The sequence below is a fragment of the Gallus gallus genome, chromosome 2, assembly GCF_016699485.2.
Source record: "Gallus gallus isolate bGalGal1 chromosome 2, bGalGal1.mat.broiler.GRCg7b, whole genome shotgun sequence".
Taxonomy (NCBI): domain Eukaryota; kingdom Metazoa; phylum Chordata; class Aves; order Galliformes; family Phasianidae; genus Gallus; species Gallus gallus.
Window position 1 is genome coordinate 18,985,427 of NC_052533.1, and position 17,065 is coordinate 19,002,491.

Consider the following 17,065-nt stretch of genomic DNA (forward strand, 5'->3'; position numbering starts at 1 on the left):
AACGCAATTTCACCTGAGTGACGGGAAGGGCCTGGCTCCACCCCTCCTAGACCCCATTTAAGGGCTGACTTCCAAGGAGGGCTGACTTCTTGGAGCCCTTCTGAGAGCCCAGGACACGGATAAGATCTTTATTTCATTTCTCCTTCATAACGCAATAATCTCTCTTGTCCAATACCTGTATACCTGTTTGCCATACAGCACCCCACTTTAAAACTGATTTTAGTTGAACCACTTAGCCATTAAAAGGCTCTGAAAGTAATGAAGAATACCAACTCAAAAATTCCACATCAAAAAGCAGCAATACTGTTGACAAGTAGATATCATAAGTGGAAAACTGTTGTAATAAATTAAGAAGAAAGCTGGTAAAAATCACTACTATTGTCAAGAATTACTTTTTTCTTGAAAGGTATTCAAAGGTCTTTAAGAAGTTATATGGAATTTAAACTTTTTTAAATTAAATTCTGATAAAAAAAGAACCAGCCATGCAAGAGCTAAGTATACAGGATTACATCCTAAATTATACAAATATAAAACTGAAAATAAATTTAAATTACAAATGGAAATCAAGTCACCAAACAAGAAACCCATTCACAGTATTGTTTATTTTTTCATTTATAATTTAAGAACAAAACTTACTTTCATGAATTTGAACAGTTGTTAGCATGAACTTCACAGCAAGAAGCTTTAGCATCAGATCTTTAACTTGCCTTCTATTTTTTTCTTTTTAAGTACAGTTTTGGTCTACATTGTTTTCTGAGCATTTTGACTTGACCGACAATATAGCCTTTCTCCCAAATGTGACTTCCATTAGCCAGCATTAATATATAACTTTGTTCAACCGATCACCAATTCCAGATATATTCAAAGTCTCCTTTTAGCACAACGTATTTGGTGGTATTTGTTAAAATTTCATAAGGCTTTGCTCAAATATAAATGGAACCAAATTGAAAATTTACAAAACTTAGTGTTTTTTTTTTTTTTTTAAAGTTTATTGTGCTTGAATTATCAAAACCATTTTACCATTAAGGAACTCCAGCCAATTAGCAAAATGTTTTTAATGACCAGGCTCCAAGTAGTGTTCAGGCATGCACAAGTACAAAACGTCTCCTTTGGAAGCCTGCCAAGCGTTTATGTAGATTATGTATCTCAGTGCCAGTGGGATTCCACTAGTAATTGAGAGCCTAGTTTTGTTCTTTTCTTTTTCTCCCCTCTGGGTCTGGGCTTTGTTTGTACCTAATGCGCTCAATTAGTTTACTCTGTTGTTTCAGATTCTTTTTACAGATCTAATTCTATCACCTTCAGGTTGAATTAAGAGCTATTAAGCCCAAACTTTTGCCACCTGTTTTTTAATTGGAAGCTCTCTACTTTTTAAACTTCCAGTTCCTAAGTTTCACAAAGTATAGAATTTGTTCTCCACTCCTGCAAATAAGAATAAAAAAAAAATAAGGCAATACACTTTCTGTGCAATGAAGTCTGAAAACATTTACATAAAGGTCAAGATTAGCTTCATTGTGAAGTCCACAGATACAGCACCATGATTTTGTTCTGTTTATAAGTCTAGCTTCCCTTTTGATTATACATTCATTTGGAAAACATCACTCTCACCAGAAGGTAAGGCTCATGTATGTACAGTATTTAAAATGTTAACAGATTACAGCAAGTCTACACATAAAACTGACTGCCATGATTCCAAATATAATTATCAAGAGGTTTAATTTTAAAAAAAAGGGTTTTCAAAGTCTAAATGAATAAACCAACACTTAATAAGAAAACTGTTATTCACTGTGCAAAGATCTATTATCAGGTAAATGAAAGAGAATCATAACCTATAACTACTTATCAGACAAAATGAGAGTAATAGATTTCTTTTAAGGCAGAAATTAAATTATATACCAGGTTAAAAGCCACCTTAATATTAACTATAGCAAACTCCTTCAGCATTAGTAACTATTAACTACCATGCTGGGTAGAACTCCGCTGATGTTCCAAGAAGCCCAACTTTGGAGACTAAAAACTGTGCCAGAATAAAGTCAACCTACTAGCTACTTTTGCCATTATCAAACAAAATATCTAGATTTATGTTAGTAAGTTATAGAAACTTTTTAGAAAGAAGAAGTATGAAATACTGGCAATGACAAAAGAGATTTTAAAAAGTTATCATTGAAAAAGTTAGAATACATAGCCAGAGGAATTTAAATGTTTAAAAACAGATTCACATATGTCCATCCAGTTGAAGATTAGTGTATTAAAAAATGTTAAGAAAATACTTTGTGTTTCAGTTCAACTGCACTTGATTCAAGTACAGCTTAGAGATTGGCTGATATAAATTAAACATGGTCACTGGCTCAGCAGCCAGAAGTACAGAAAAATGTACATGTTCACAGGATAAATAGAAGTCTCTTCCTTTGAAAAAAAACAAACAGCTATCTCACTCCAATGCGGGAGGTCATCCACTCCAAGCCTTGGCATAACCTGAAAGATAAAGCAATATACTATATTGGTACCAGTTTTTTTTTTTTTTCCAACATCTTAAAAGCATTGTTAAAATAACCTACTAAAAATAAATCAATCAACTCAAATTGGAAATATGAACTACCTAGGCTTTAACAATAAAAAGTCCATCAAGCATGCTATTTTATTGAAGCTTGGCACTGTTTCAGTTATTTTCTTCTACAGCTAAGAGATGCAACTCTTAACATACTTAGAAATATGGAACCATATAATGAGAAACTGCCTACTTGAACACTATAGACCTTTCAGAATAGGAGTAAAAGACAAAAGGTAGGTTACTGAGACTGAACTGGTTCAAGAAAAGGTAGCGTATCAAGAACTCCACAGCTCCATACAAAACTGTAAGTATGTTTTTATTGAACACCAGGATTGCACAGGATCTAACCTGCCTCCTCACTCAATCTGCATCTCAAGATTCATCCCTAGATTAGAAGTCTCCCAGATTCTGAGGAGAATTCAAGTCATTGAACCAACTCTGGGGATTTTTTTTTTTTTGAGTTGGCATCACTACTGTCACAGTCCTAGAAATTCTAATTATTCATTTTGATTTTTTTTTTTTTTTAAGAAAAAAGTGTGGATGACTAATGTTTCTAAACTGATGCTCAAGAATTTCTCTTAACCTGAACAGCAGCTTGTTCAAAGATCTAACTTCGTACATTAAGAACTCAAAATTGACCTTGGCAAAACTGGTAGGAAGAATTAACTCTAAGAATGAAACAATACAATCCAAAGTTTCAATTAAAAAAAGTAAATTCTTACTAGCCCATCCCATCCTATAAATGAAAGTTGCCAATCATTTTCCAATACATCTCCATGACATTAGAAAATACTTCATGCTAAAATTGAGAAAGATCTTCCCACTCCCTCAATACTCGGTTGTACTCACTATTTGTGATGCCACAAGATTACACTGTTTTAAAGATTGTGCAATGCAGCTGAAAAAATCTCTAGGTATTGAACATTAGAAAACTGCTTTAAAAATCAACATGAAAAATCAGTGATCCCATTTATCACATATATTATATGTACTTAAACAGTAAAAATTTACCCTTCTCCTGTCAAAGCGCAACAAGACTGAATGTGCCATGGATGATCCTTTATGGAGCTAAGGGTGAGGTATGCAGATATCTCAGCAGCTGTCATGCAACCCTTCATGTCCTGCTTGTTTGCAAAAATGAGAACTGCAGCCTTCCGTAAATCCTAGAAGAAATTTAGAATATACACAATTGTTATTATAATATACTAACAAGCTATAGTGTTAACTCAATTTCTCAGAACTGCATTCAAGCTACAGTTATATAGTAACACGTTGTTACAACAGGCTTACTGCATTAGAAATTGATTACACTATTACTGAAGTAAACAATTTATTTTGAGGTATTCTCCAGCACAGAAGATCAAAGTATGAAATGTTATACTACTATCCTTTTGATTTCATCCATATGTTAACTAAATAAAGTCTTGTTAACATATATTTTGCAGGGCTTCACATCATACAGACGATGGGATTATTACTAGATAACCATTCCAAAATCTATACCATATGCTATTCAAACAGAAAAGCCTGCTAGATATAATTTCCTTGAAATTACTTTCCACTTCATTAAACAGGTTCTGTGCTGGTAAACATAAAGTAGTAACAACTTAAACTAAGTTAGCTACTTTTAAAATTCAGTTGTTCCAAAAAGGGAGCTCTAATAATGCTGCTGCAGCTCTAGGATACAGAACAGAAGTTAATACAAAATTGTTTTCTTCTTGTATGGAAATTAGGATTCCACAAAGCAATGAAATGTGAACTAGGATGCTCAGGTTTAGGAGCAAAGAAGGAAAAAATGTAATATGCAGGCAGCTGGTAGTGTCAATTACAAGTGTTTACCGTACTTAGATATGTCTTGAAGTTTCAAGATAATTTCTCCATCAATAGAAAAACAAAGAACTTGCATGGTCCAAAGCTGAAAATTCACTATTACAAGTCGACTTCATTACAGTCGAGTCCTACTGATAATTTTCAAGAGATGACAGACCACAATCTCCTGAGACCTTACAACACTAGTAACTAGCTAATTACAATTTAAGTTCCATCACAAAAAGCCATTTTTCCACCTTTTTAGGTAAAATATTTGTTCCTTGTACCAGATTCAAACTACATGGATGGTCTTTCACTTCCAAGTTTATTTGAAACACTGAAAACCCCTTAGAGAAATTAACTCAATGGTTCCTTTGCACCGCACTAAATCCTTTTTCTGCGAAAAGATATTTAAGATTTAAGACAACGCTAATTCAGCTTGAGTATGATTACAGAAGGTTTGAATGTACTTTGCCTAATCCAGTGTATTCCTAAACAGTCCCCAGTATAACATAAAGCTACAAATAAAATAATTCAGAAGAAAACTGAAAGCAATATTCCCATAGTATTGTAAGTGGTACTTAATTTTAAGAAATAGAATTAAAACAAGAGAAATGGAATTGCCTATAGATTTTTTTTCAGTTTTCACCATTACCTAAAAAAAATAGTAGAGAACAATAATAGCCACTGACACTAATACAAAGTAACTAAAATTCAAGACACAAGTTCAAGATTTGCAAAGTAAAGAGCGATTTGATTACAATCGATTAAAAACTGATTTGGTCACAATTTCATTACAATTACACTAGAAGAGTGCTTCATTATGGTTTTCCTATTTATCTTTAACATACAGTTTTAAACCATGGCCAACAGGTATACACATTAAAGCTCAATTTTTCTGTCAGTTTAATTTTCATTAACATAGGAGGCATGTAGCGCTATTAGATTGCTCATCACAAAGGAAAACAACTATCCCAATCCCAAGCTTACCTCATGAGCCAGCATTCTATAAAGCTCTTCTTTTGTAATAGAAAGTCGCTCTCTGTCAATGCTGTCAACCACAAGAATGATGAACTAAGGAAAAAAAAATAGCATAAGATGTAAGTACCAAGTATAAGTTACAGAAATAATGTTTTCAAGAGACCATTATTACCACAGGTCTTTCTACATGAGACAGAAATGGACTTTCAGAGCACGTTAGAAAATAGAACAAGAGGTTTACTGTTACAGTCTTCCATTAGAGCCCTAGGAATCATACACAAAGACTGATTGTACATTTCAGCGCTGCCATTAAGATCTACTTCTGTGTGTTACAGTTAAATCTCCTGGTTGGATTTTCAGCCCCCACATCATAAGCAAAATAGTGGTGTAGGTACCAAAAGCAGATCACAGATCCTACAGATCATGGATCACACTTGAAATCTGGACAACAAACTTGCTACACATTTATCAATGAAAACAGCTATTCCTGCCCACTACTATTGGCATGCCCAGAAAAAAACAACAACAACAACAACAAGAAATTAAAATTCTTTATATTGAAAGAAGCACTTTTAGCAATTCACCATTATCTAACTCACACAACTTAAAAAAAAAAGTTATTTCAGAATTTTACAGCAAACCTCAGAAAGCTATGTACCTGTAGGGCTTTGCATTGCACTACTGCACAACACCTTAACCTTGTTAAGTTGCCTTCTTACAACTTTGCACCCTTGCAGTTAGGCACCTGGAGACAGCTATGGCAGTGATTTTACCCTTTCTGCTCTTGCCAGGCATTCACATGGCCAGGCATTTTCTGAAACACAGCTACACCCAATTAATCAGATTTCCCATGGGAAGCAATTCTCATTAGTCTGAAAATTACTCTTTAATCTCACTTTCTGTGCACCTTCTAGTTCACAGCCTTATAACAGAAGAAAAAAGACAACGTGACAGTCAGTAATGCTCTCTTAAATATCTTGTATACATTATACAACAGCATCCATACACAGTTCATCAGTGTTCAACACTTGCCCTGTCTGGAGTATGCACCAAGCAGCACAAACAGCATCACAGTTTGGAAAAACCAGTAGGAAGATCAAGAATGAGGGGTCTGATTAAAGTTACAGAGCTTCTCTAAAACAAATACTAAGATGGAACACATACTGCACTGGAGAGGAAACCCAATAGATGACAAATGTGACAGTCTCTATCTACCCAGTCCCTATCTACTCCTCTACCCAGTTCTTCCACTGGGAATACTTTTCAGTCTCTTTTACTATCTTTTTTTTTTCTTTTACAAGAATAACTTAACCATGAGAGCTTTCTCTCACCCCAAATCCTGTAACTGTAAGCCTGTCAACATCTGTGTAAAAAATATGATCCGATTCTTAAAAACAAACTGCAGAAAGTAGCCATATTAAGTTGAAACTAAGTGGAATGATTATGTAATGAAAACTTATTTGTGCTTTTTTTCCCCATCATTCCAGAGATGTTCTTAGATTGTTTCAATTTCTAGGTAAGGAAAGAGAAGAGACATACAAAAACTGCATGTGAGTTAGTAACAAAGATTTGAAGTCACGACTTCAATGCTCCAACACATGCTCCAAATCACTTTGTGTTAAAAAATTAAGAAGGCTCACTGCCTATTGAAAATGATCATAAAGTATGAAAAACTAAATCAATTTAAAGCTGCTATAACTTTGAGATGTCTAGCAGATGATGAGGAACAGTAAGGAATTATTCATTACAGCGATGCTAGGATTAGCATACCAAACAGATCCTGTTCTTTTCCAGCAGTTTCTAGCAGACAAAGCTTCTACAAGGAGTTCTTTCCAAATGCTAGAAAGCACTGTATTGCACATATTTAGTAGACAGAATACAATGAAGATTATCTCCAAACGGATCAAAGAAGAACTAAGACATTCATATCAAATCCCAAAACCAAACATACTAAACAAACAAATGTAAATAGTTTACTGTACCAGATATTGCTGGCAGAAGTTTCTTCACCCCATGGGTTTTATGTCTTCACATACTTTACACATACCAGATAAAACCAAAAGCAAGTTTAAAATACTAAAGCTGAAGACTGGAATATCATCACCAGGCTTTCAGTAGATAAAAAGTTCCTGGATATCTGAGCTGGATCGCCCAAAGAGGGTGATAAGGAAAAAAGCAGAAAACAAGAAAACCCAAACCTCCAACACCTTCAGAAGGATGGAATGTTTAGAGAGTTGATAACACCAATTCTACTTTAAAAGTAGAGACATCTCTACTTTTAGTAGGAATTAGGTCTGGAGTCTTTTAAGTCAGTGTACAAGCCTCAAAGTGAGACTATATAGATATGAAGTACATGTTGCATTCGTAACATTTTGGCCACTGGTAAGCACTTTCAAACCATGGTACATTACCTCGTGATTTCTACACAGAGTTTCCTTTTCTTTGAATAAAAGCTACAAGCTGATGAACTTTTTAAACACTGCTACCTAGATAAGAGTTTTGTTCATTATCCTTATTACCTCAAAAGCTTTTCAGAATGGATGTACAGAACTTAGGTTAACTGCTGCAATCCTCACTGAATTTGTAAAGTACATAGCAAAATTTGCTTTATAATCCACTTGAAAACAACAATGAAGACCCCAATTTAATTTTTAATTTTATTTTAATGTCATTATATTGCCTAGAAAATTAGTCCAGCTTCACATTTTCTACCAAAGGTGAAACATTACTTTAAAGTAGATACTTAAAATATTACCAGGAAATTGGCTTCAAACCACACTACGGCTTGGAGATTTGTTATTTCTTAAAAAGATAAAAACAATACAGCTACAAACTTCATAAAAAACTATCAGTATTCCTAGTAAAAAAACCAACATAATTTTAAACAAATGTACTGAATTTGTATATTTCAAAGAAGCTTCTCATACCTCTGTGTTTGAATAGTAGGTATTCCATGATGACCGTAACGATTCTTGTCCTCCGATATCCCACATTAAGAAATGGGTGTTTTTCACCACTATTTCTTCTACATTGCTTCCTATGGTTGGAGAAGTATGAACCACTTCATTCATTAAGCTAAAGGAAAAAATAGCACGTCATAGAGACCAGTCAATAAAATTCACAAGACTTGTCAATGACAAAAAATTTGTTGCAGAGGCATTTCTAGCTTCAGTTAAGAAGTTAAAACAGTAGGCATTTTCCAAGTTACACATTCACATTCTTAAGGTAATGAAGTAAAAGGATTAGTTTAATGTGAATTTAGTTTGGCAACTACGGTTGACAAAATTCTTGTCCTGTTTTTGTATCACACTACAGATACCAGCAACGAAAAGTAAGCATGTTAAAAGCCTTATAATAAATGCAGATAACTTCTGCAGTGTAACACTGCTCTCTTAAAAGAGACTTCCAGATTCCTAAAATGCATGAGCTTCAAAAGAAGTTGTGATTCTGAAGATCACAAATAAAAAGAACATTCAATTGTGCAAAATACAAATCAAAATACAATGTAATCAGAGTACTCAGCTTCACTACCTGACTTCAGACCAAATCACACCAGGATCCCCTGGTTTCTTAGCTGAAAATTTCTCAGTCCTATCTTCAAGCTTTGACAAAGTACTTAAGAAGTACTTTATTTATTATTTTTTTTTAAAAAAGGTATCCTCTGCTGCCTTCATATTTAAACATACAGATAACCAATTCATTATGCACTTTCCCTTCTCCACAAGGAAAACAGTAACCAGGTTCCTGTCAATATACTTGGATTTACCACAGATATGACTGCAATGCTAGCAAGATTTGGGAATGATAAAACACAATGCAACGATGCTATTGAAAAAGTTTATGGTAGTTCCCAAGCGAGATAAAATACTACTATTAAGAAAATGTTCCATCTCAAGTCTTAGACACCGCAATCAGGAAACATTCAGAAACATTTATGGATTATGCAGGGTCGCTATAATTCTCATTGATTTAAAAATCAAGTTCTCTGCATTTCTTGGGCACAGGATTTTTTCAGTTCTTAGTAATAACAGGTTTTGACAGCAAGAGAATTCACAGGTCATTATATGCTTGTATACACAGTTTTCATAATCGTTTACAAGTAGTTCCTTCACTTTGCACGCCAATACTAAAACTAAGCATGTTTAGAACAACTAATACCATTCATGCAGAAACTGTGATTTAACACATCCCTAGGGATTCTGCTAGGTTGCGAAACTGAATCTTTCTTCAATGATTAAATTAGTGACAAATGCTAAAATGCAAGTGGAATAACAAATTAGAATGATAGAATCATTAAGGTTGGTCCATCTACCAGCAATACTGCCCACCAATAGTTTGCATACTTACAACTGGTAAAGGATGGTCGTCTTTCCAGCATTATCAAGCCCCACTATGATTACTTTATGCTCTGTATATATGGAAAGAAAGACAAGAATGAACTAGTGGAAATAATTATTGTTATAATTCTGGCTAATCACTTTTTCCTCAATTGAGAAAGCAACAGCATGTTTGCCTGAGTTCAATAGCCTACACACAGTAGTGTCTGCCTCCAGAAAAAAAGAAAAGGAAAGTACAGCTTAGCTACAAATCAGCATTGGAAACCTTCATACAGGAATGCATACTTGTATGGTTACTTCACTTAAAAATATATTTATTTTAGAAAGTTAAATAGAAATAAAAACATTAATATGGATGTTTCTTTCAAGTGTATATTTATAATACAACACAGTCAAATCACCTTATGTTATTGAGAATTTACAAAGAGCTAGTTTTCCAGAGCACGGATGAGAGTGCTGTTCCTCAGTCATGCAAAGCAAACCCAAAGTTTGCTGCAAACACAGTCTGGGTTGTAAGGAATAGTTACGGAACTGCCACCATTTGCATGGTAAAAGGAAGAAGCTGTATTTTCAGTAAATCTCAATTTCCAACACTCCGATTCTGAAGGGAAAAGTTCTCCCTACATAACAGTGGATGTCCCCAGTGCTGCAGTGTTATTATTCCAGGCACAGGGGAAACAGAGAGAACTCCAGAACATATCTGTTTCTTTGTACTTATTCCTTTTTAGAATTTCAAATACAACAGGACAGCCAATTAAGATGGGAGGTTTTTTGATACATATCTGAAGTTAGGAGATACTGATCTGCTTGCTGATGAAAAAGCAAAGCACTTGAGAGTAGAGAGAAGTTACAAATAGATATCATAAGCAAAACTTGTAAAACAGCTTGTGAACAGTCTTCATTCTTTCAGTCTTTTTTCCTATGAGATACACTCCACCAAGTATTACCTATTTCCCTGTATTATTTTCCATTCTCCTGTATCCTGCCAACATATCCTAAGGAAATAACTTTTCCTGGCCTGAAGTCCAGTAATTCTTTTATCCACTTAAGTAGAGACACAACTAATTAACCATCTTCCTCAACGCAAGTAGTATGAAAGTCTCTCTGCTTTCAAACCTAATAAATCATTCAATGTAACTAGACTTTCTCAAATTCAGTTATGTTTAAAGGGTTTTCAAAGTTTAGCACAGAAACACACTTCTGCTGGTTAAAAGTGACCATGTTTTCAACTGTAGCCTGGAAGACTATAGATTCTACTTCTGCAACGGTCTGTTTGAATTATTTTCAAGGAGGAATAACAAAACAATTCCAGTTTGGTGTTACATCTGCTCTTTCCAGCCTTTGTAACTGAATGCAGAGCCCTGCTTAGGAATGAACATGAGAAGCACTGACAAAACGGTACCACACAACTTAAAGTAAGGAAAAAAAAAAATAAGTTCTTTCCACCATTCAAATGACATGTTTTTTGAAAGCCACTGATAGGTAAATGGTTCAACACTACTGGGAGATTTGGGGGGGGGAAAATATGGGTACATGGTTCAACGCTAATGGAGGGAATAATGACAACAGGCAGAGCTTATTGGTGTCACTCTGTAGTCAAGAGGTATTTTATTCAGTAACTGAATACGCACAAACAAGTCACAAAAGTGTTTAATTAATGATATAGGGATGAAATTTAAGTGATGAAAGTAACAGCTTCCACCTTTTATTATTGCTTTCAAAATGGTCACCTATGATAATGGAAATCACTTACAAATATACAGCAAAGTCAAATCTCTATCTAGCTTGGTTAGGTTATGGAATTTTTATTTGTATACGTAAGAAAACAGATATGAACTTAAGAACTGCCCTACAAAGACAGAACAAAATTTTGAACAAGTACTTGTTTACAGGAGCAATAAGTTCAAGGCAGATTCTTTCTATAAGAAAAAGGTCGACTGTGGTGTAAATCACAGCCAGTGATTTCTGTTCTCTCTGTGATCTGCATTTCCAGACTAACCCAGGCTTTTCCCTTACACTGGGTGATATTCAGACACAGTTAGGGCTGTATTCATAATATCTTCCCAGTCCACTATGGCCTTGGCGATGGGAGAATAGAATTCGTAAGACAGTTATCAGAGCAGATCCTTCATAAATCAGGTAAAAAGCAGGAAAAAAAAATGTAATAGGAATAAATAGAAATAAGTAAACATGTAAGAAGAGACATTACTAGACTACTGCTTAAAAGAATCTAAAGAACTGTTATATCAACCTTTCCTGGGTGCTTGTTTAAGAAGAATATACATATGTAATACTGTTAAAAAAACTGCTGAGACTAATTTGTTATTCCAACATGACACGAAAGTGGGGATAATCCTGCAGATATCAGAAAAAAAAGGACATATGTTCCTTTCTTCAAAATATTACTGATAAATACTCGTAACATTCTAATATTCCTAAATATTCTTAAATATTCTTCTGTAAAACGGTTCCATCGAGGGACCCAAATCTGAGGATTCAGTTATCACATTTTGGATCTTCCTAATTTGAAACACAAACAAACAACCAAAAACAAACCCCTAATTTCTTTAACAATGGGCAAGAAACTTTTCCTCCAATATATCTGAACCAAGAAATCAGCGAGGAAAAGAATACCGACAGTTATCAGGCTGTGAAACACCACAACCAGTTGATAAGAAAAACAATGTTGGAAGCTTCAAAGCTGAAGAAAGAAGGTAGACAGAAGTTTGCAAAAGAGAAGGCAGAAGGAACAGAACTGTACTACACTTTAAAGTCTTCCCAACACAAGACAGATTTCTCCACACTAAGTAAAAGCTTCCTTAGTGTCTTCCATGTAACACAACTACTGTTAATACAACTTACATTTTAATAAGTCTAGAAATACAAGTGAAGAAAAACCATGAACAACCTTTAACAGTCACCAGAATCAAAATCCATTTGGTTTTTCAGATAATGGTCTCTGCTAACCCAACTGTGGACTCTGGAGACTGGCAGCAAGCCTAGATGAAGTAACCTGTGGAGTTACAAAAGTTCAACCACCCTGATTTTGAGCCGACCATTATTTTTCTTATGGCAGTTTTTCTTTACTTATTTAACTACCATAGCATTTGTTCAAACAGTATTCTGAACAGCTATCATTCAAAACAATTAAAATACACATTTGTGGACTTCTTAAAGAACTGCATCAGCCATACATCCACAAAAAGGCTCTGGGAAAGGAGTTGCCTTTATCAGGGCTGCTGACATTCACTTCTGTTTTTTCTTTATAATTTCATTACAAGTTACACAAACAGCACTGGTAGAGTAAGTTAATCAAACAAGTTTTACCCCACTGTGTCTAAATACAGGCAGTTAGTTCTTCCACCACTAATTCATACAACATGTTGCTTAGCAGACAGTCATCTGAGTACTGAATCACTGCATAAAAACGTAATTTCTGAAGTGATTTTTTTTAAACATACATTTATTTATTTTAAAATTAAATACTAAAAGTCCAACCTGAACATACAGTAGTTTATAACCAGACTTGAAATGGTTGCAGGAGACAACACTTGAAGCCTTACTTTTTATTAACTTCAGAAATACGCAAAGAGAATCAGGAAGCCATCAGTAAGTCACCCTGAACAAAGAACTTAAACATCTATTCTTAAACTAATTGTTTCTCTCATAAGTAAAACATCTCCACACCAGTTTGCATCATTTAATTGAGACTTGATTAAGAGCCATTATGCACTGAAAAAAGGCATGAAGACCAGAAAACAGGATTAAATAAAGCCATGGAACGGTTTTGACCACTATTACCATCAAGTGAAAAATTAAAAAAAAATTAAAAACAAAAACTGATAGCCTCTGTTCAAAGGCTACTGTCAAACTCAAACTGGAAAACAATACTTCTAAACATATTCACACAATTAGACTGAGATCATAGAGTCCAACTCCTCTGCCAAAGCAAGCTCCCTAGACCAAGTTGCACAGGTAGGCATCCAGGCAGGTGTTGAATGTCTCCAGAGAAGGAGACTCCACAACCTCTCTGGGCAGCCCATTCCAGTGCTCTGTCACCCTTACTGTGAAGCTCTTATGCACATTTGTGCAGAACTTCCTATGCTTCAGTTTGTGGCCATTTCCACATGTCCTGTCACCACACATTGCTGAAAAGAGTCTGCCCTCATTCCTTTTTCTCCCACATCTTAGATATTTATAGACACTGATCAGATTCCCTCTGCCTTCTTTTCTCAAGGCTGAACAGACCCAGGTTGCTCAGCCTCTCCTCATAAGAGAGATGCTCCAGGCCCTTTGTTATCTTTGTGCCCTCTTCTGGACTCTTTCCAGGAGATTTGTGTCTTTTTTGTATGCCAGTATGTTATATGTTAGTATCATAAGATGAAAGCTTTAGAGAAAGGAACTTCGAGATATTCTTCAGTTATCAGCATTAATTCACCAGTTGATAACTCTTCATTGCCTTTCGCTGTCTAGAAATTATTCTCAAACACCTTTTATTATGCTCAAACACCAATTCTTATGCTCAGACACCTTTTAGATTTGGCATTTTCAGCACAGCTGCTATACACCTTTACATAAAGCAAAACTTCAGTGCATAATTAATATTGGAGTGAAATACCCATGACTTCCCATACATATCTTATAGCACTTTGGCATGCCTCCTCCACCATCCTCTACTAGAAGGAAGCCAGATGATACTTGCTAAATCTTTACTTTGTTTACATGCGCATTTTGCCAGTATCTGGTGCTTCAGTCTATCAGCACATGCTAGACTTGACAAACTGAAGCTGTGCTCCATTCACACCTGAGTCTATTTGTATCTTTGGAATAGTCCCTCTGATTTGCTAATGTAATTATTTTGACCATACTCAATGGGCAGTTTCATGGGTCAGCCTTCTGAATGCGCTGATCTTACAACTAGAAGAGCAACCAAATCTAACTCAATAATTACTACCTTTATTATTATTATCATCATAATCATGACTATGGAGAAAATAACTATTTAGAGAGGAAAACCCTACCTGATGGGTCAAAAATTTATGGTCAATAAGAGTTTTCTAGGGTAAAATTTCAATTTTGATCACAAAAAGAAACTTACTGCAGTAAATAGAGAGTAAAGCAAGACTGAACACGGAGAGAACAACAAAACAAGATGAAAACTCACCCCATAAACCTCCCACTGGGATAAAAGCCAAAAGGTAAGGATTTCATGGTACTGACTCACCCATTGTAACTGTCATATTCATGGTTAAAATATTTTAATACATTAAGGACAGCTTTCCTTTCAGGAATTAATATACAAAGACTTTTTCCTCCCCTCACTAATGAAATGAACGTCATCACATGCTAACAAAGAAAGAAACCAAAACAATGGAGTGGCAACTTTTACTCCCTTCCTGAGGATAAATACTGCCATCATAGGGGACCATACAGACCAACAGTAAAAGCTACCATGTTATCTTCTAATCAGTTCTCTGCACATCCTGGTGGAGTCCTTGAGGGAAGGGAACAGCAAATCAGTGTTTAATTTAAAAGAAAAACAAGGTTGTATTTAAGAGTTTTATACAGATCTAAGGAGGGGGTGGGACCTTGAATTTTTTCAAATGGGTTTTCCAGTTCAGATTAAAAAGTCTTCAAAAAAAAAAAAAAAGTACAATCATTATCTATAAAACTTCATTTGAAGTCTTCAGGATCAACATTAAGGGATGGGGTAGATAGATGGCTTAGAACCCCTTCCCGCTCCCATGCCATCAGAAGACAGTTTGGCAGACAGATTTTAATAAGTCCACATGCTGAGAACATACTCAGCTAATTGCAGAATCAGAACAGAATACGTTCACTCATGGTGATTAGACTATTAAAGGGATACCAGGTGAACCTGCCTCCCCTAACTTGCGAAACTGTTTTGGCAAAAGAGCGTGACATGGAAGACACCACCAACAAAAATGTTGTAATCTTAAGGTAGGAATGTAATAAATTTAAACTGGGAATGTATTTTGAAACCTGATAGCAGAGCAATAACATCATCATTTTGGCTGCTCCAATCTCAGGGCCTCAAGGAAAAACAATACAGAGAACAAACTGCATTAAGCATTTTATTCTCTGACCAAAGAAGGCTAGGTAAGCAAGATTCCTGAAAACAAACACACAAATAGATACTAAAGTGAATTTTATTTTATGATAACTGAGCTGAAGGCGGTTCCAAGTTCTGAACCTCAAAGAGCACAGAGCACAAAGCATTTGGGTGCATTAGGGAGAAAGCTGTCCCCGATGCTCTTTCCATTCTTGGCTCGAGAAGTGATTTTCTTGGGTCACTGAATGCATTCAACTGGCGGCTTTTGCCAAAACACAAACAGAACTTCACCTCAAAGGACCCAACACAAGTTTGTAGGTCTTTTTTTTTTTTTAATGCCTTGATACTAAGAGATAAAAACATCGTGATTTCGGCAGCAGACTCCAGTTTAAAAACGGAATGAGGGTCTGCAGAAAGTCAGTGCGGCCCCGATCGCCCACTACAGCCGCGGCCGCTATCCCGGTTAGAACGGCCAGCGGAAGGCAACGGCCAGCCCCGCCGCGAGGCTCGGGGCACCCTGCAGGCCCCGCTTTCCTCCAGCGCTGTTTGCGGGGAACAAAGTGCTGCGAGCAGCCCAGGGAGAACGGGAGAGCGAGGAACTAACCGAGAAACAAAGAGGCTCGGACGACGAGGTACCGCACAGCCAGCGCCCAGGGCACTACAGAAGGCGAAGCCCGAGTTCTGCCCGGACGTGTCCCCAGGGAAACGCGCCAGAGGAGGACCCCCCCCGCCCGCAGCCCCTCGCCTCCTCAGCGCTCCGCGCCCACGCTCAGCCCCACCGCGCCTCCCGCAGCCAGCCCGGCCCTGCGCCCACCTTGGTTCCCAAAGAGACTCCACAGCTTGGCGAAGATCAGGCCCATGCCTGGCCCAGCCTCACCTCGGGGCACTCGGAACCCGGAGAGGCAGCTACGACTACAGCGGTGGTGTCGGCGGCCCCGAGCAGACGCGACCCAGGAGCGGCGGGCGGGCGGTTGAAGGGGCGGGCATGAGGGAGGCCCCGCCCCTGGCCGAGGGCCGCCCCAGCTCCCACGCGGCTGCTGCGATGCGTCACTTCGTGCGTCATCACGTACGCCCCCGCAGGTGGTGGCCGTGCGGTGGGGCCCGGTGAGGCCGCTGTGGAGCAGGTCCTCGGCCCCGAGGTGTGTGGGCCGTGCTCGCTCTTCACTGCGGCCGGAGGGCCTGTTGGCTGTAAAGGTTTTCTTTCCTATGGAATAAAGCACTGAAAAATGATGGGACTGTCGGCAGCGTTGTGTCAGATGAGTTTATTCGCCAGCACTACATGTCGGGCCAGTGCCCGCAGCGCATCCCCACCCCCAT

At 37.0% G+C, this 17,065-nt stretch overlaps 1 protein-coding gene across 1 annotated transcript; it reads right to left on the reverse strand.

Annotated features, from left to right (window-relative positions):
* Positions 1–583: 583 nt before the first annotated feature.
* On the reverse strand, positions 584–16,695 carry ARL5B (ADP ribosylation factor like GTPase 5B). The gene is made up of 6 exons (NM_001143969.2): positions 16,563–16,695; positions 9,686–9,746; positions 8,266–8,413; positions 5,348–5,431; positions 3,560–3,711; positions 584–2,472 (listed from the first exon to the last, which is right to left on the reverse strand). Exons 1-6 carry the CDS (start codon positions 16,606–16,608, stop codon positions 2,424–2,426), a joined length of 540 nt encoding a protein of 179 aa, NP_001137441.1. The 5' UTR covers positions 16,609–16,695; the 3' UTR covers positions 584–2,423.
* Positions 16,696–17,065: the final 370 nt, after the last annotated feature.

Excerpts from the sequence above, each read along its gene's own strand:
- ARL5B (NM_001143969.2), bottom strand. The coding sequence starts at position 16,608 with ATGGGCCTGATCTTCGCCAAGCTGTGGAGTCTCTTTGGGAACCAAG. Across the intron at positions 9,747-16,562 it reads GAGTCTCTTTGGGAACCAAG|AGCATAAAGTAATCATAGTG; the intron begins GTGGGCGCAGGG and ends CCATATATACAG. Across the intron at positions 3,712-5,347 it reads ATAGAATGCTGGCTCATGAG|GATTTACGGAAGGCTGCAGT; the intron begins GTAAGCTTGGGA and ends AATTTCTTCTAG.